Source organism: Diceros bicornis, chromosome 4 (assembly GCF_020826845.1).
Source record: "Diceros bicornis minor isolate mBicDic1 chromosome 4, mDicBic1.mat.cur, whole genome shotgun sequence".
NCBI classification, from domain to species: Eukaryota; Metazoa; Chordata; class Mammalia; order Perissodactyla; family Rhinocerotidae; genus Diceros; species Diceros bicornis.
In genome coordinates this window covers 63615831-63636035 of record NC_080743.1, presented here as the reverse complement: position 1 = coordinate 63636035, position 20205 = coordinate 63615831, and the positions used below count along the sequence as shown (strand labels likewise).

The window sequence follows — 20205 nt, the reverse complement described above, 5'->3', positions numbered from 1 at the left end:
AATCAATAAGCGAGTATTGTACAAGAACTATACTTTAGACCAAATGGACCTAATAGACATGTATAAAACATTCCATCCAACAGCAGAATAGTTCAGATTTTTCTCAAGTGCACATGAAAATTTCACCAAGCTAGATCATATGTTGGGTCACAAAACAAGTCTTAGCAAATTTAAGAAGATTGAAATCATACCAAATATGTTTTCCAAGCACAATAGTATGAAAATCGAAATAAATAACAAGAGGAAAACTGGAATTTTCACAAATATGTGGAAATTAAACAAGACACTCCTGAACAACCAATGGCTCAAAGAAGTCAAAAAATATCTTGAAACAAATGAAAGTGGAAACAACATTCCAAAACTTATGGGATATAGCAAAATCAATTCTAAGAGGGAAGGTTAAGGTGATAAACAACTGCATTAAGAAAAAAGCTGTGTGCTAATGTTAGTTTTGAGATTACAACAAAAATAAATTCATGTGCTAATGTCAGATATGACTAACTTTTATGGCAAACTAACCAGCTGTTTTTTTGGTTAATCAAATAAAATATTGTCAAAACTCAGACACTTTTATTAAAAAAAAAAGACAAAAGAAAGATCTCAAATAAACAACCTAAATTTATACTTCAATGAACTAGAAAAAGAAGAACAAATCAAGTCTAAAGTTAGCAGAACGAAGGAAATAACAAAGATCAGAGCAGAAATAAATGAAATAGAGAACAGGAAAATAAAAAAAAAGATCAACAATATTGAGTTGATTTTTTGAAAAGATAAAATTGGCAAACCTTTAGCTGTACTAACTTAGAAAAGAAAAGGAGAAAATTCAAATAAATAAAATTATAAATGGAAAAGGAGACATTACAACTTATACCACAGAAATACAAAGGCTCAAGAGACTACTATGAACAATTATATGCCAACAAATTGGATAACCTAGAAGAAATAGACAAATTCCTAGAAACATACAACTTATCAAGATTGAATCATGAAGAAATAGAAAATATGAACAGATCAGTAAATAGTAAGGAGATTGGATCAGTAATCAATCAATTTTTGCTTTTTCCCAACAAAAAAAAAAAGCCCAGGACCAGATGGTTTCACTGGTGAATTCTACAAAATATTTAAAGAAGAATTAACACCAATCCTTCTCAAACTCTTCCAAAAACTTTAAAGAGAACAAAACACTACCAAACTTATTTTACAATGCCAGCATTACTCTGATATCAAAGCCAGATAAGGACACTGAAAGAAAAGAAAGTTATATAAATATAAATACAAAAGTTCTCAAAAACATACTAGCAAAATGAATTCAACAGCACATTAACAGATTCATAAACAATGATCAAGTGGCATTTATCCCTAGGATGTAAGGTGGTTTAACATATGCATATCAATAAATATTATAAACCACATTAATAGAATGAAAAATAAAAATCATGTCAATAGATGCAGAAAAAGCATTTGACATAATTTAATGTCCTTACATGATAAAAACTCTCAATAAATTGGATATAGAAGGCACATACCTCAACATAATAAAGGCGATATATGACGAGCCCACAGCTAGCTAGTATGAGTATTCACCATACTCAATGGTGAAAGTTTGAAAGTTTTTGCTCTATGATCAGGAACAAGACAAGGGTGTCCACCCTCACCACTCCCATTGAATATAGTATTGGAACTCCTCACCACAGCAATTAGGCAAGAAAAAGAATAAAATGCATATTAATCAGAAAGGAAGAAGTAAAATTGTCTCTATTTGTGGATGATATGATCTTATATATAGAAAATACTAAAGACTTCCCCAAAAATCTGTTAGTAGTAATAAGCACATTCAGTAAAGTTGCAGGACACACAAATCAATATACAAAAATCAGTTGCATTTCTATACACTAACAACAAACTATCTGAAAAAGACACAAAGAAAACAATTCCATTTACAAAAGTATCATAAAACAATAAAATACTTATGAATAAATTTAACCAAGAAGGTGAAAAATATGTACACTGAAAGCTATAAGGCATTGGTGAAATAAATTGAAGAAGACATGAAAAAATGGAAAGATATGCTGTGTTCCTGGAGCAGAATAATTAGTATTCTTAAAATGTCCATTCTACACAAAGTCATCCATAGATTCAGTGCAATTCCTATCAAAACTCCAATGACATTTTTCACAAATATAGAAAAAAAAAATCTAAAATTTATATGGAAATGGAACCACAAAAGACTCTGAATAGCCAAAGCAATCTTGAGAAAGGACAAAACTAGAGACATCATGCTTCCTAATTTCAAGCTATATTACAAAACAGTAGTGACCAAAACAGCATAGTACTGGTGTAAAAACAGATACAGAGAACAATGGAACAGAATTTAGAACCCAGAAACAAACCTATTCATACAGAGGCAACTAATATTTGACTAGGGAGCCAAGAATACTCAACAAAGAAATGATAGTCTCTTCAATATATGGTGTTGGGAAAACCAGATAATCACATGCAAAAGCATGAAATTGGACCCCTATCTTACATCACAAAAATTTGCTTGAAATAGATTAAAGATTTAAAGGTAAAACTTGAAACAGTAAACTGTTAGTAGAAAACATAGGGAAAAAGCTCCTTGACATCGGTCTTCACGATGGTTTACTGTATATCACACCAAAAACACAAGCAGCTAAAGCACAAATCAACAAATGGGACTACATCAAACCAAAAAGCTTCTGCACAGAAAAAGACACAATCAAGAAAATGAAAAGGCAACCTCTGGAATGAGAAAATATTTGCAAATCATCTCTCTGAAAAAAAGTTAATATCCGAAATATCTAAGGACCTTATACAACTCAATAGCAAACAAACAAACAATCCAGTTTAAAAAGGGGCAACAGACTTGAATAGACATTCTTCCAAAGAAGGCCTACAATGTTGACATATGAAAAGGCGCTGAACATCACTAATCATCAGGGAAATGCAAATCAAAACCAAAATGAGATATCACCTCACAGCTCTTAGAATGGCCATTGTCAAACAGATAAGAGATAATAAGTGTTGGGGAGGATTTGGAGAAAAGTGCACTGTTGGTGGGAATTTAAATTGGCGCAACCACTATGGAAAACAGTATGGAGCTTCGTCAAAAAGTTAAAAATAGAACTACAGTATGATCCTGTAACCCCACTTATGGGTATATATTGGAAAGAGATGAAATCACTATCTCAAAGAAATATCAGCTCCCTCGTGTTCATTGCAGTATTATTCGCAGTAGCCAAAGTTTAAAGCAATATAAGTGTCCATCCATGGATGAATGGATAAAGAGAATGTGGCTTTGTTAGGATGAGTCTAGAGTTGTCCTTAGTCTATTGTGTGATGTTTCCTCCTCATGTGCAACCTCTCTGTTTTGTTAGTTTGATGCCCAGGTGCTAGAGATGTGTCTCTATTCTAGCAACATCCAACGTTGCCAGCACTGTTTACTTTCTTGTACCTCTGTTCTGTTCTCAACCCCATAGCAGCTACTCTGTGGTAGACCTCATTTTATCTCACCTTCTGTATGTGCAACCCAGGACTCAGCCAATGAATAGGGCCCCCTTGTATAGCTCCCTTCTCTCCAGATCCAGCTATTTAGGTGCCATGAAAACTGATGTTTACCCCTTTTGGCCCAGTGTGATTGTCATGCTCTGCTTTGACACCTGCTCAATAGCCTGCAGTCAAGAAATCCTCCTAGGTAGAGATCTGGGGCAATTATAAAGACCGCCTTCTGAGTTGCCTTCTATCAGGGATCTATCTTGATGCTGCCTCTTGTCCAAAGCCTGGGAAATGTCACCCCATGTTATTTTATTGAGTTATATTGTTGCTTATGGTGGCAGACTACTCTACCATCACTAGGAGCAGAAGCCAACGGTTATATTGTACATATTGATTTTAGATATTTAATTTCTTTAGGTGATATTTACTGTCACTTAGAGTAGATTTAATTCACTATTCATTACTTTTTGTCTTTGCATGTCTCTACTTGGGTAACTTTTCTCTGGAATCCACATATTTAAAACGTGAGAATAAGAAAATATAGTTGGAAAACTAATAGTAGTATGTATCTACAAATCAGATGAATGGGACTAGATATTCCACAGCAGCTAGGAGTAGGGGAGCTTCTTGCATATATTGGTACATTTGTGTAAATCAATGATGGTGCTTCCTGAAGAGAACCAGTTATCCAAATATTCCCCTTCTGGGGGATATAATTACAAAAAGTAATTCTTTTTTCTGGACCAAATACACTTTCCCCAGGGCACAGGGCTTTTTGGTTTGAATGTGGGCTGTGAGACCAACCTGCCTAACCTTAGACATGGCCATGGTGAGGGCCTTGTTTTCTGGAAATCACTGGTAGATCCCAATGTTGGTGAGGACCTGTGTGCCCCACCCTGTGTGCCTCCTGTGCACAAATAGACCACTCTCAAACAACTCATTTATGGATTAAAAAGACCATATGCAGCACTTTTGGAGAGCGATGGCTTTTAAAAAAGGAAATTTTATTTTTTTTACATTATGAACATTTTAGATGCAAAATGTGATATTCTTAGAAAATACAGAGAAATATAATAAGTAAATTTTATAAAAGTTACCTAATCCATAACTCAGATATAAAAATCTCTTAATGTGCTGGGCTATTTCTACTGAATCTATTGTTTAAAAGTAAGTCTCAACTTTAACAATACCACTATCAAAGCCATAAAATGGATTTGGAGGGGGGTTCTCCACTCTAGGTTCCTCATTCTTTCTTTTCTTAGTCTTGATGACCTTGAAGGAGAGAGAAGAAAGACACAATGAGATCCTAGCAGTGGACATGAAGCTTTGCTTATTTTTCTCTCTTCAGCCACACTGTGTCTCCTACTCATGAGTCAATCATCCTTGTTCTCTCTCAAAGGCTGTTCATTCTCTCTCTCCCATCTCCTCTTGTGTTCTAGTATCTTTTGAGTCTCCCATCTCCCTCTCCCCATCATCTGGAGCCTGAAAACATATTTCCTGATGTCCAGCATGGGTACATTTGAACAGGGTAGGAGATCCACAAGGGTGGTAAGGAGGAAGCATAACAGAAACGAAAGTGCTGGTTCACCCAGTGCTAAGCATTGAGGGGAGTACTCATTGGGGCAGAAAAATGAGAGGACGCAACATAAGTTAAATATCTTTCTCAGTGCAATTGCTCAGGATTAGAGGTAGAAGACAGGGATTCTTGTGTTAGGGGATCTGGGAAGTGGAACAACTGATGTGCATGTACATGTCTATATGTGTGAACATATCAGTATTTCTAATTTAATTATTTGCACTTAATTTAACTTTGATTTGTGTATCAAGAATCCCATGGTGGACCTCTGTTCATGTTTGTGTGTGTGTGTGTTCCTATGTATATGAGACAGAGAGTGTGATGTCACGGACAGTCAACCATATCTTTTTCCTGTGGTCCAGGACGTGCATTTCCCAGTATGGTACATTTTGCTCTAAGGTACAGTTATTTAAGATCCTGGGACCACTTAGTCATTTGTGTCTGGCATGAGCTCTGTTGACCCTCTTCCTCATTAAACTTCTTTCTGATGCTTATTATACACATTTTTCCATTTTACCTTTGATCTCTCTGTTCACTTCTTTTCATTCTCATTTGTGGTATCTTTTACCTCAGACCACTCTCAAATACCAGTTTTTCCCAAGGCTTCACTCTTATCTGTCTGATCTTCTCATTCAGCTTGCCCAAGAATCTGACTCAGGAGCTAGAAAGCCCAGGCCAGGATACAAATCTTAGTTCCACAATTTACTGGCTGTGTCAATTAGGGCAAATTACTTACTCTTTAATGAGCATGAGTATCTATATCACTGAAATGGAAATAACGAATATATTCTCATTGTCTCAATTCCAGCATGTTGTGAGTGCTAAGTGTTTTCTATTAGTATAAATATACGTTATATTATTATTTCTTTTAGGCAATGTCATTCTAACCTATAACTTTAACAATTATCTTTAAACTGATAAATGCTTCTGTTTCTAATTGATATTCCTGTGGAGAATTGATATTCTCCAAACCTAGCTTCTTTGTAATGCATTCCTCCAGATAGTTACTAAAATATTTTTGCTAAGATGTCAAAGTGATCCCTCTGCATACAGTCTTTCAACTTGTTACCTATTGTCACATTGAATTATTTATTTATTTGTTTCTGACAAAGGCTACACTATCTGGCCCTTTTTTCTTCTTTTAACCTTCTGACCTCATCTTCCCACAGTCTTCCACATCTACTGAATTTCAGTTGACTGAACTCATTATGCTACTTCACACTTTTCAAAATATACATGTGTCATTCCCTTTGCCTAGAACACATTCCAGTGTCTTTATTTTGCTAAGAAAAATAACGTCTATTGTAGATTAATTTCTCATTTTGTGTCAGGCAGTGAGATAATGTATGTGCGTCTCACTTTACTTTTAAATCAACCCTGTGAGATAGAGACTTTAATCATTTTAGAGGACCAATTAAAGTACTTCCTCAATAACAGACAACTAGTGAGGGCTGAACCCAGGATTCAAATCAGATCTGTCCTACTCAAAGCCCTGCTCTTGACCACTGGGGGAAATTATTTCCCTTTCCTCCTAATTTCCTCGAATATTTTATTATTTGGCACAAGTGTCATGTCCTTTTGAAGTTTGTATGAAGGTCATTTTCTCGTATCTTTTTAAAAGTTCTTCACTAGGGCCAGCCCTGTGGCTTAGCGGTTAAGTGCGCGCACTCCGCTGCTGGCGGCCCGGGGTTCGGATCCCTGGCGCGCACCGACGCACCGCTTCTCCGGCCATGCTGAGGCCACGTCCCACATACAGCAACTAGAAGGATGTGCAGCTATGACATACAACTATCTAGTGGGGCTTTGGGGGAAAAATAAATAAATAAAATTATAAAAAAAAAAAAAGTTCTTCACTTACAAATGAATGCAAGCGAACTGTTTGTGTTCTCCTCTCACCTGCTAGACTTTCTGTGTTCAAAAGACAGGAATCTGGTACTCTCAAAACCTAAACAAAATTATTTGCCTTTTTGGAAAATGGCAATATTCCTCTATCCAGTTCCCACCTGAATGAAACTGTGATCTCCACATGTCAATTTCAGCTTCTGGTCAATTTTTCTCAGTTGAAAGCAGAAGAGTCGAAGTTTATCTCCTTCCTCACACTTGATATTGTGCCATTTTCCATTTCCCACTACATCCATCGTTCCTGTATTATCCTGTATTTCATAGATTGTGTTCTTCTTAAGCACTTTTTTCTGTAATAGAAATTTAACATTCAGTTTCGGAAAACATAATAACTTTCAGAGGTATGAGAAAGACCCTTGTGACACTGTAAATACAAAACATATATAAAAGCAATTATAGACCAGATATACATATGGCTTTGGCAAAGTTTTCTCAGGAAACTTTGCTTTTATTGTTCTGCTTTTTTATTTTTGCCTTTCTTGTTCCAGATGTTTTCTATCTGACAATTCTGGAAGAATGAGTTTTCTTCCTATTTTCTATGGCTTCTAACTCAAAGGCAGCTTTGATTCCTTAAAACTGGAATCAGAGGAATCAGAAATCCTGGGTAGACTTCCTGGGTTCCCATCCTTATGCAGAAATGAATGGACGTTGACTCCCGCTATTCCTTCAGTAGATTATAAAGACTCTATATAACAAGTAAGGTTCTAGAAACTCACTAATTCTTTTTTCAACCTTCTCCATTTACTCTTCTCCAATATCTTATCCCCATTGACATAAGTCCCGTGGTTCATATTCTAATGAAGTGTTTCACTTAATTGTGTTTCACTCATTTAAGCTATTAATCATCAATTCTATAGTTGCATTTATAAGCATGATCTCTTAAAGACAGTGTAAGAAAGTAATGGAGGTAAATTGAGAGGTTATCCTAGAAGACAGGTATATAGGGTTATGAAGCAATCATAAATAATATTAGGTGAGTTCAAAGCAATTTGTAAATTTTGAAATTTTTACAAAATTGTAAAATTGAATGCATTGAATTCATCATACTAACTAGTACTCTGAATTTGGTCATTGATACATCAGTAAAACTCTCTATGCCTTTTTTTTTTTTCCCTGATAAATAAGGGAATTAGATTGTCATATCTTCCAAATATCATGCAATACAATATTTCTCAGTCTTCAGTAAACTGTTCACAAATAATTGATTAAATGAGTAAGATAGAGGAGACAGCATTGAATGTTTATGTCATTTGCCTAACTTTTGAATGTAAACGCATTCAGGAGAATACAAGCCCATCTATTTATTACTCTGAATATATGGCACAACTGTAATTCAACCTTGGTAGGGCAATCTATTCTTCAAGGTAAAAAGAAAATAATGATTTATACAGTTGTGGTGGAGCTCAGAAATAAAATTATTAGCATGTGCATATTGATCTAGACCCTGCACTGTCCTTGTTTATGATGGCTGAGTATAGATAATCATAATGATGACAAAATTTCTTAGCAAATCTTTTTCAAAGAACTTGTATGGGGATATCTTGGGTTGAAGAATGGTAATAGGTCACCTAGTCCCATTTCTTGTTGTGTGGATACTTGACCACCTATCTCTAGTCAAGATAGAGTCCTGGGTTCCAATATTCAGTCAGTAACCAGAGCTTGGCAAGTGAGGAGGCTTACTTTCAGGTGTTGGTGGAGAAAATGAAAAACAATTTTAAAGGATTACCTGATGTAATGCAAACAACCCATACACAAATGTTCCCGATGCTTGCTTGTAAAGACTATCAATCTTGGGAGTTTCATTTGCTCTTTTGATAATGCTGTTAGGGACCTCAATCTTTTGATCAATACTAGCTTCAGACACAGATGATGCTTCATTTATCTCCAGGATTCCTTTGTCTTCAAAGTAATCTGATATGGTAATGATGTTCTTTTTTCTGAATTTCTCTTTTAGGTTGATGTTTAAAACCTTCACTTGGAAAAATTGACTCACAGTAGCCACAGTAGCATGAAACATTGTGTTTTTTCCCCTTTCTGGGGACTCATATTCGAATGGCTCTGTTGCTTTCAGTACCATCACTGTCATTGGGCCCTTTGGAGGAACACTTCTTCTGGCAGCTACCTGACGTTGGCCTTGCTTTATCTGGTCCTGTGTTGGACAGAAACAGGAAAATGAACTTACAAGTTTGAGCATAGAATACGAAGTTATTTTCTCATGAATGAAACCCCAATCACAACATTGGGCCACAACAACCTTCACAGATATTTGGAGCTGGGACCAGGCTAGAAAGGAATTGTTTAGCAAAAAGGAAAGGCTAATGAACTGGTATAGCTTAGCCGGCCAAAGTATAAGTAGCAGACAATGGCATGGAAGTTAGAAAACACTCATTTAAACAGAATAATCTTTCTGAATTAAGGCATGATCCCTAGTGAGAACAACATAGAGCTGTGGATGATGAGGGCATTGTTATGAAGTATCTAAGGGATAGATTAAAGTAGAATAATAAATTAAAATATATCCTCTATCCATTTAAATGACTAAAAAAAATAAAATATGTACTTAGAGTGGTGAGACCTGAGATATTACACATGGTAATCACCTGTGAGTGATTGGACTTACCTGGATGTGGCTTCTCATCAATGTGACCAATATACCATAGCAAACAACTTTGCCAAAGCTAGCCAATCAGTAAGAAGAGTTATACATGAGAATAGCAATAGTAACTGTGGAATGCCCTGTTACTGGGTTGAAGTAAACTTGGAAAAGAGAAACAGGAAGTGCATACCTCAGTTAAGAATGTGGAGGGTAGAGTCCATGATGAGCTCTGGAAAGGTGGTGGCATGCCCATGGTTGCAGATGAGCTGGCTACTGAAGGACAGAGAGGCTGAATCTGCTCCTGGGACACCTTATTCTTTTTTGTTCCAGTGTTTTTTCTTTTCTGAAAGGAGTTTAATTTTCCTGTTAATGGTTTTCAGTATTAAAAGAAGCAGAACATATTTTCATTACTTTGTAGTCTGTTCTATTTATATGGAATGTGATGTCCTTGGAAATTCCGGGGAGTTCCAATCCATTACCAAAGAGATGGCCAGTAGGTAAGAGTGGGCATAGATGGCAGCATTAAAAAAGGGATGGCTGATTTAAAGAGACATTACTTCTCTAATCACCACTGTTTTGTGATGGGAAGAGCACTGGTCTTGGAATTAGAAAATCTAGGTTTGTGAAAGCATAGGCAAGATGAATTTCCAATCTGATTGTTAACTTATCTTTATAATGGGGATTATGTCATCATATTTATGTCATAGAAATTTTTACTACAGCTCTATAGTGCCTTGCTCTTTGCCTGGCACAAAGTAGATGCCCCATAATTCCTGAATTTGGTAAATTTGAACTGCTGGAACATTAATAAAGAACCAAGTGCCATAGCAGAGTTCCTTCCATGGGACTTCCATCCTGCTTCTCTTCCTCAAACTTACCTGAGTCACAGGAGTCATCTTTGCTCTTTTAAATGGCAGATTGCTACTTGTAGTGGGTGCAGGTATGTCAGGACCTGCTGCTTCCTGATTTTTCCTTTTCAATAGAGTTGCCACTTTTTTTTTCTCTTTCGCTGCCACTTTTTTTCTCTCTTTCGTTGCCACTGAAGCAAAAACAAGGACACAATAAACCCAGAGCGTCTGGTCTAAGACAGCTGAAGCAGTTTCAATGTTATTTACTCCAAGCTCCTGCTTGTGGGTCTAGGTATGCTTTTGTCTACCCTGACTGCATTAGCCAGCCTGGCACAAGGGGACCAAAAGTAACAACATGGGCAGGAAGACTGTCTCATGCTTCTTTAGTATTTTTCGTACTCACTCCTTGTGCAGTGAGCCTGTCCTTCTCATCCTCTGGATCCCATGTACCTCATTCAAACTCTCTCCCAACTCTGTTTCCTTATCATTTCCTTTTAAAAAATCTAAGATTTTCATGATGCTGACTGGTTGATCATGTTCTTTAAAAGATCTATTAAAATTACAGAAACTGCTGAAAGGAAATATGATATGGATTCATAATGTGATAAAATGGTAATATTGGCATTTGAATTTTAAAAATATTTGTTTTTGCCCAGTGATTTTACAAGAGGGTATGTTCTTCACATCTCTGAGAGGTAGGTTTTTATGTTAAGTACTGCTGTGTTTTTGTTTCTAGAGGAGATGATGATCGTGGAGCAAATGCGCTTAATAGAACAGGCACATTAATTGGTTAAATGTAAACGTTTTTAAATGAACCGCAACTCTTAAATTATTCTTTTGTCATTTTCTAGCATTTCTAACATACTAGAAGCCTCAGCCTCTTGTCATCTCCCTCTGTCTGTTGTTCTTTATCCTCACCCCAGATACACCCTCCAACATACATCAATCCCCTTTATAGGAAAGGAGATGCCCTAACGTGTCAACTTGTTGGCTTCTGCAGTACTAACACAGTCGTGGCTACTGAGTCCTAAGCTAGGAAAGGGTTGTTTCAACTATGACTAAGTCAGGGTTCTAGTCAAGGTTGAGGATGGTGCAGAGAGAGTGAGATTGAGGAGTTCTTCCTCATTACCTTTTAACTTTTCATTTCTGAGACTTTTAACAACACTTTTAAGTTCTGCTATGTCTTTGTACAATTGTATTAGTTTGTCAACACAGGCGGGTCCCTGGTACTTTTCTGCCATTAAGTTAGCAATCTCAATTTTAGTATATTCATTTTGAGATTTCGCAGTCAGTTGTAAATCATCGGCCAGTAAAGATTTAATAATGCTAAAATGATATCCACTGATGGGCTCTAATCCCTTCAGAAGAACAATTTTCTGGTATTCATTCACCATCTCTCAAGTTATGGATGAGCCTACAAGAGAAAAATAACACACAGTGTTACACATTTATGCAGACAATTTAAAAGACTGTTAATGTTTATGTGTATGAGTGGCCCATGTCCAAGTGTTATCCATGGATGTGTGTGACAAAGAGGAACTTAATTACCAGATGTGACATTTAGAAAATTTGTTGAGAAATTCTGTACTAGGAAGGCGTAAAGCATTATTAATGATGATAGTTGAATTGAGTCAGGAGTAGGTGTGGTGGAAAAAGGCCTGGAAGGGCCGGCCCGGTGGCGAGGCGGTTAAGTACGTGCGCTCCGATGTGGCGGCCGGGGTTCACGGGTTCGGATCCGAGGCGCGCACCACCGTACCACTTGTCAAGCCATGCTGTGGCGGTGCCCCATATAAAGTAGAGGAAGATGGGCACGGATGTTAGCCCAGGGCCAATCTCCCTCAGCAAAAATAAAGAGGAGGATTGGCAGATGTTAGCTCAGGGCTGATCATCCTCACAAAAAAGAAAGAAAGAAAGAAAGAAAGAAAGAAAGAAAAAGCCCTGGAAATAAGTCATTGTTGTAGTGTTTATAATATGACCTGTATAGTATCAAAGTCCCTGGTTCCTCTTCCTTTCCTTGATTAGTGCTAGAGCCTGGCCATTAACGTCTGTTGTTGTTTCCTGACTTCCCATACCCACTATGCCTGAAGTGACCTATGTGCAAAATGGGCTGCAGCCCCTCACCTTATGTGAATATCCTTCTGCAACAGCAATACAGTTCCATGCTGTACCTGCCCTAGTCCACTTGGCTCTTCCCTAGTCAGCTCTAATTAGCATCATCTCTCCCTGTGGTTGGACCATGTTCTTTGTGTCCTATGTGCCCATATCACTGTCACTTTGCTAGACTTCTACCTGCTCCCTAGCGTAGGATCATATCATATTGTCTGGGATTGTTTAACAGTTGCTTGAATTTCCTCCTTCCAGGCTTAATTTCTCTAATTAGTTATTTTCATAGATCCAGTTATCTTTCTATAAACCACATTTCTGCACTGCTTGAAAGCATTCAATAGTTCCCCAGTTTCTTTAGGAGAAATTCCTTGATCCTTAACCTGGCTTGGAAAGACTTGAATAATCTGTCTCTTTCTTCTCTCACTTTCCATATTTCATCTTAAAGCTCAAGAACTATGCATATCTTCTCCTTCCAATCTCTTATGGAATATACTTCCTACCTTTCTTCTTAAAAAGTAGATCTAGAGAATACAGGGTCTTCATGAGACTAATCAAATTTAATTTAGAAGTCTGCCAAATTATGCAAATATGCAGATGTACTCAGCATGTATCCAATCATATGGAAACGCTTACATACCATATTTTTATGTATAATGTCCTAAACTCTGAATATAGCTTATGAGAATCACTGTGAAAAATGACACTTCTATCATTTTTTCTCCAATATCTTCTGTCAATGCATTGACTCAGGAAGCAGAATATTGGTGTTAAGAGCTTAAACTTTAGAGTTCAGGGGATTTGGCTCCTAGAACATAATAGTTTGGCAATATAGTTCAATGGACACAATTAGAATCTAAATTATTGATTTGTAAAATTGGATTGAAATGCATCCCACAAGGAGATAGGTTTGAACTAACAAATAGAAAATAGAAAACAAAATGTAAGACATGTCAAAATCCAGGATAAAGTGTCAACATCCACATGTTATTAGTTGCAAAAAGAGTGAAAACTAAAGTGAAAAGGAGGAAATATTTGAAGAAATAATGAGATAAACTTCTTGGAATTAAAGTAACAGGAGCATCCTCAGATTGATCAGGCCAATAGAATGCTAAATAAGAAAGTGAGGGAAAAACCCACACCAAGACACAATGTAGAGAAACTGAAGAATATCCAAAACAAGAAAAATTTGACACTTCCAGAAAAAAATAGTAGCTTACTTACAAAAGTTCAAAATCAAATTCTCAACAACAAAACTACATGGAGTAATTTTGTATAGTGTTTGCCCCAAATCCATATCTGCACTTTCAAAACCTCCTAAAATTGTGAAACCAAAAGGTGTGTGTGTGCGTGTGTGTGTGAATTTGGTGACAAAATTTATTAGGAAAAAAAGATGATATGAGACGGCAGGAGTCTATGTACAATTTTTTAAAAATTCTCCTTTAGTGTGAATGTTCATATTGTCTTTCTCCTGAAATATTAGTGCATTTAAGATGAGTCAGGACCTACACCCAACTGGGCAATCTATGTAATATGCTATATATAGTGAGTGCCTTGAATAGCCTTTCTTAAGTCACTCAAATTCTGAATTCCAAATCCTATGTGATCCCAAGGGTTTCAGAAAGATGTTATCAACCTAAATTGAAGAAAAAATAATTTTGAAACAGGGATTTTTTATCCAGCGAAACAGCATTTTAAATGTAATGGCTTATAGATGAATCTTCAATATTTTCCAACACAGTTAACAATCAGAAGATTTGTAACACAAAGACACCTACCAAGCACTCTTCTGGAAATAGTATTCAACAAGAAAATAAAGCAATTGATGCCGGCCCTGATATCTGTTCCCCTGCATTGAACCCAGCATATATGGGGTTAAAACCAAAAAGCACTCATTCCCCCTTCCCTGCTTTTCTAAGTTACATTCACTTGTAGATATTGGTTGTTTTATCCTTTGTGTCCAGGAATTCCAGGAGACAAATGGAGGTAATAAATTGTTAAAAGCCCAGGTGGCTACAAACTGAAACTCAGGCGAATTACCAGTTCTTAAGGTTTGTTACAGGGAGACTGGTATCTCGAAATTATCAAGAAGCTGAAGCTCCCCAACTCCTGGTTCCTGGCGCCTAATCCATCATTCATCACAGGGACAGACAAACAGAGGACCCCTGCAGCTTCCCTAACTCAGCTAAACGCAGGCTGACAGAAGGACACCGAACTGCAAAGCCACAGCTCCCCCTCCCCTACCTAAAACCTTGTAAACTTTGTACTTGTTAATTGGTAGCGCTTGCAGTCCACTCGCCAAGGCCAAATTTCGGGTGATGTGAGAAGACTGATTCATGGAGCCCTAAATCTCCTGCTGTAGATAGATAGAACAGCCAGCTTGGCGCCAGAGGGCTGGGATCCCTCCTCCAACAAATAATCACAGTCCCAAGGATACATTCTTTCCCACAGACTTTCCTTTAAAAACTCCGACTCCTAATGCTTCAGGAGGGCTGTAGATTTTGGGGCATGAGCCCACAGCAGCCTCATTTTGCTGGCAAAATTAAACCATTTTTCTTTTCCTCGATCCCTGGTCATTGTGTTCATTGATTCCGGCCACAGTGACAGGGTCCCGGGTTTTTCCGGCTACAAAATCAGGTAAACAAAATGCTGCAGGCAAAAAAGTAGGCGTGAACAAGACCTTGATTAAGTCTTTTAATGTTTTAAAAATAAACGGCAGAAGAGAAATGAAACTGAAAGTAGATCAACATGGTGGGGTGAAGGAAGGGAGAAAAGAGGATATGAGTATTCACTAAGTTGCTTGTTCTTAAGAAGTTAGAGATACAAATTTAAAACTATTGACAAGAAGAAGACAAAGGAAGCATGGCATAAGTATTACAAATAGTGTTACAAACTAGTCAAAATACAGCATTTCACCTAATGTACATAATGCTGAACCCATTAAAAGACAAAGTTTTCAAACTGGGTTTTAAAAAATCTACCTATGTGTTGTTGACAAAAGATCATCTAAAGGTTTAAAAAAAATAGTTGCAAAAAGTTTTATCGTGCAAACATTAATTCAAAGAAAGCAGTGTATTTGTATTAGTGTAGCTTTAAGTAGACCTTAAGACAAAGACTTTTGTGGGAGATCAAAGTTGGCCACCCTGAAACAATATCTCTTTACCTTGATTATTTTCTCTGAAAGAAACTTAAACCTTCCCCGAAACTTCCTCCTAAAAGTGACAGAGTGGGAGGGTTCTTGCTGAGCCCATTCTTCTCAAAGTTCTGTTTACCAAAACATTTACATTTATAAGGGAAATCTCCATTTGTAAAAGTATCTCCCTCTCTGTACTGGGAGGAGGGGGGATGAAATCATCTCTAGAAACTCAAGAATGTGGAAGGTGAGGCCTTAAATCTGTGTAATAACTTTACTCTTGTTTCCTGTGCTTTTCTGGTAATCTCCCATAACTGACTCCCCCCACCCCCAACATCCTCCTTTGTCTTTAGCTGATGATAGTATTTAAGATGAGAACCTCCGCCATTTTGTGGAGAAACTCAGTTTCCCTGGTTTCTCCCACTTATACATGTTATTAAACTTTGTTTCATTTTCTCCTGCTAACCTGTCTTTAAATTATTTGGCCAGCCATAAGAACCTTAAGCGAAAGGGCGGAGGGGGATTCTCCCTCTTCCCCAACACTTTCATCAGAACTGGAATTTCACTACACAATGATAAAAGATTTAAGTTCCAGAAAAAATTTAACTGTAACAGTTTTAATTATGTATTTATCTAAAAGTAATAAGTATATTATGTATTAATTCACATTTCTTTATATTATTATAAATAGTATATTATAAATAGTATTATGTAGTATATCCCTTTCACTATATATACACACGTATATAATATTTATATTAGAAATTAAAAGAACTATTTGATTCTATGATTGTAGTTTGAGATTTTAGCATATTTTAATTACCGAATGAAGCAAAGAAAAAAATCAGGAAAATATTTAGAAAAACTGACCAATACAATTAAGCTTCAATAAAAGGCTTTATCTAACATTTAGAGAATTCAGAAACCAATATTTCAAACTTTACGTTCCTCTTAAAAACAGGAAATGTTTATGTACCAGGCTCCTCAGAAAGACTAAAGCATTCCAAAAGGTAGGTATAGATTTAATGGTCTCCAACTGCCTCTTTCTTACAAACTCTTATCACCAAAGTTTACCTCTGACTTTGAGGAAAGCAGGGAATTAGTCCCAAAAGAACTGAAATATTGCCTCTAAAACTTGGTGTAGAATGAAGATAAAGTACTTATGAATATATCAAGACACCATGTATTTGAGTAGCTGTGTTTGTGAAACTGAGAAATTTTTTATTTCATGTGTACTTTTTCTCATGTTTTGTAAAATTGGAATAATGTTATATAATATAGTTTTACATCTAAATGTGTTTTTTACTTAATATTATTGCATAATATTTTTTTTCATGCCATTATTTTGTCTTTTACCCCGGCCTCTACCACAAACACTTGTTTCCTGCACACCTTCCATGTAGGAAACCAAAGCCCTCTTCTAAATATTAACTAATGCTATAAACACCTGGAAAATGAATTTTAAAATCTGCAATAGTTAAAATGCATTTTGCTTTGTTTAGACCTCAGTTGTGTTGGTATGAATGATATCTATTACCTTCCTAGGTAAGTGAAGGATTAGAATCAAGCTGCTGTGGTTTTCTCTTTTCTAAATATGTAAATACCAGCCTTACTCCTCTCAGCCCTACTCAAAAGACTCAAAAACGAATTCTCCTCCTGTGATCTTGTGGATATCAACGAGGTAGCCAGATCTCCTCTACAAAAATCCTAACAGGACTCACCTCACTGATAATTCTTCCACAGTAGTCCAGATCTGGAGATCTTCTTCAGAAATGTGGCAGCTGGTATTTGTTTTGTTTGAGGGGGAAGAAAAATCAGTAAAGCTCTCAGAAACTGAACTGCAGGATGTTACAATCTTCTGAAATGCCAAGAAAGCGAAGATTTTTCGAAGATAACACGGAAAAATTGCACTGGTTAGAGTCACTTAGTAACTTCACTAGTGCTGCTGGCTACCTCAGCCTGTGCTACATCCCCAGAGACAAAGAAGTTATGAAACAGTTTTGAGACTCCTCCCATTAACGGTCTTAGCTTTCTATTTCCTTTGTCAGAGAAACTGAATAGTTTTCTTGATGTAAACATCTTAGTCACAGTGAAAAATCAGAGCTAAGTTATTTAGTTATTTATTTATTTATTTATTTATTTATTTATTTATTTACAACGGTCTGAAAGGAGTTATGATATTAGAACTTTCTTTCCAGTGGACTTAAATGTGGGTCAGTAGACACCAAAGCCCCTTAAATGAGTCTCAGATTTCAAAGTGGAAAGGCAAGTCACCCAGCTGACGGGGTCGAAACCTTGTTTATGACTTGTTTTACAATTTCCAATTCTTTCCATGAGACTTCGTTCAGTCTTGCATTACTCAATCGCCTCTGGCTAGGAGCAAAGAAATTTACCTTCAGGAGGTGAGCAATGACTTTACTCTCCTGCCTATGTATTCCTTGAGGCAAACTTTACCTTGGAATGTAAGGACAAATCTCATTCATCTCCTCCATGCCCTAATCTCTGAGGCTAACCAGACCACCTAATACTTTCCTTTTTGACCTTTCTATAGAATAGTAAAATAGCTAAAAATGATATATAATGGCACCGCACAGACTCTTGCACTGCAGCTCTTTACTGCCCATGGGTCCTGTCCCCATGCTGACAACAAAATAAAGGTGCATGAACAAAGGAGCGGCTCGTGTCTGAAAATTCTTTTTCGACTCGTGACTCAGCGGTCCCACATCACAGCCACTTCTTCCTCCTTTCCTGTTCACACATGGCACATGACAGGAGGAGATCTTGGAAGAGACGTCTATCACTACCAGTACCTGACCACACCTCGTGGATGGAGAAAGATTGTGAAGTTGCTTGTGTTTTCAATAGTGTGTGATACATTACCAAGTTGCTAACAGTTGACGTACCACAGGCGTAAAATCATTATTCACATGTAAGTTCTTCCTAGAGTATTTGGAAATGCATTTTGCACTAGTTAACCTCTTGCCTATGATTACAGTCCATTACTTCTATGATTCAATTTCATGATTACTCTCGACTCAGAATTATTCACAGATAAACACAAGTGAGTAATGAGTTCATATCATCACGTCAATGAATCCTTCAAATTCTGGAAGAGCACTGAGCTTCTAGAAGGGTTGAGGACCTAAAAAATACTTTCTCTACAATTTTTTTGTCTATATAGTACAATGGATACAATTTAGAGAATTGTAACCCTGAGATGTCAACTAAATGGAACCCATCAGAATATAGTATTGTGGTAACTCACTATCTGATCTGAAGAACAAGGCCATGAAATGAAAAGGAATCCAAAGACCTGTTGCATTTGGTAGATGAGTCGAGGTTATCTGAAGGGAGAAGAAAACTGATAAGGTTAATTCAAACTAGGTTTGTGGAGGAGAGAGTTGAAGTCTGGATTTGAAAAGTGTCTGAATGTGCTGGAGTAAGTCAAGGAAAATCAAGGAGGATCTGGCATGAGTGCCACAAAAAATGATGAATTTTCACAGTTCTTTGTTACAGACCTTAGCGCTGCTTATGTGGATACATTGAGCTGTCTTAACGTAAAGGGTACAGAGGGACATTAGGACGGTCAGAGGGTCCCATCCAGAGACCAAGAGGCAGCAGTCACATGACAGAAATGTCTATGAGTCAGGACATTTTCCTCTTCTTCTACTGGAAACTAACTTATATGGATGATACCCCCTGTTGTTTCTACAGCAGAAAATACATACATTACTGGCACAAATAAAGAGAAGTTGGAACAATGCTCCTAAATCTATGTTGTGCAGTTGGAATTTTAAAAGATAGACCAAAGAAATAGAAAACAATAAATGGTCCTTTTCCTGACTCTTAGTGGCCAAACAGTTGGTGATTTGGGCCATCATAGAGATATAAAGTGATTTATGAGGCACTCAACAGTGTTAAGGAACACTGTTCTTTGAGAATTTGTGAGGCTTCATTGTTATAATAAAATGAGCCAACTGGGAAAAGAGCCAAGCGGGAAATGAGAGAGCTCTTAACATGGGGAAAAATGTCTGGAAAAATCTACAGGATATCCTGTCATCTCAAGTACTATTCCAGAAGATCACTCAAAATCTTCAGTGAAGAGTCCACACCAGGTTGGTGTCCTATGTGTAGCCAACATCAGTGGTCTCCTAAGGAGAGGAGTTAGAGCAAGTAGAAGAGCAATTACACCAAGAAATAACAGTCAAGTCCTTAAAATTCTACATCAGACCTTGGGATAAAGGTATAGGGGTAAGATCTGTAGTCTCAGAGAAGAAAATGGACAAGACAAGTGTGTTGGGTATAGTCAAATGAAAACTCTTCACCTCCCACACCTAAGGGCCAGCAAACCTGAGAGTGAGAGAGCCCGAGCTGGCCAAGTGAATTTATGCATTTACCAAATTATCAGCCACCTGAATTAGTCTCTTATAAGAACCAACATTTGGCTGTATTCATTTTCTTTGTTTTTGTCAGTTTTACTGTTTGGCTGCATACTGATTACTGTTTGTTTGCTTTGTCTGTCTATCTGTGTTTT

At 37.0% G+C, this 20205-nt stretch overlaps 1 protein-coding gene and 1 long non-coding RNA gene across 3 annotated transcripts in view; one reads left to right on the top strand and one right to left on the bottom strand.

The window, feature by feature from the left end:
- Nucleotides 1-17673, bottom strand: part of LOC131404628 (myeloid cell nuclear differentiation antigen-like) — a 47105-nt gene extending 29432 nt beyond the window's left edge. Inside the window, 6 exon segments of the mRNA XM_058539540.1 lie at nucleotides 7093-7281; nucleotides 8718-9140; nucleotides 9778-9930; nucleotides 10466-10626; nucleotides 11565-11849; nucleotides 17393-17673. Of these exon segments, the coding sequence (XP_058395523.1) occupies nucleotides 7093-7281; nucleotides 8718-9140; nucleotides 9778-9930; nucleotides 10466-10626; nucleotides 11565-11829 (1191 nt within the window). The 5' untranslated portion in view covers nucleotides 11830-11849; nucleotides 17393-17673.
- LOC131404629 (uncharacterized) overlaps nucleotides 16515-20205 on the top strand; it is a 39826-nt gene continuing 36135 nt past the window's right edge. The window contains exon 1 of one of the 2 annotated variants that reach the window (XR_009219817.1): nucleotides 16515-16681. This is a non-coding gene — a long non-coding RNA (uncharacterized LOC131404629). The remainder of the gene's footprint in view (nucleotides 16682-20205) is intronic. The other variant, XR_009219816.1, reaches the window with a different exon arrangement.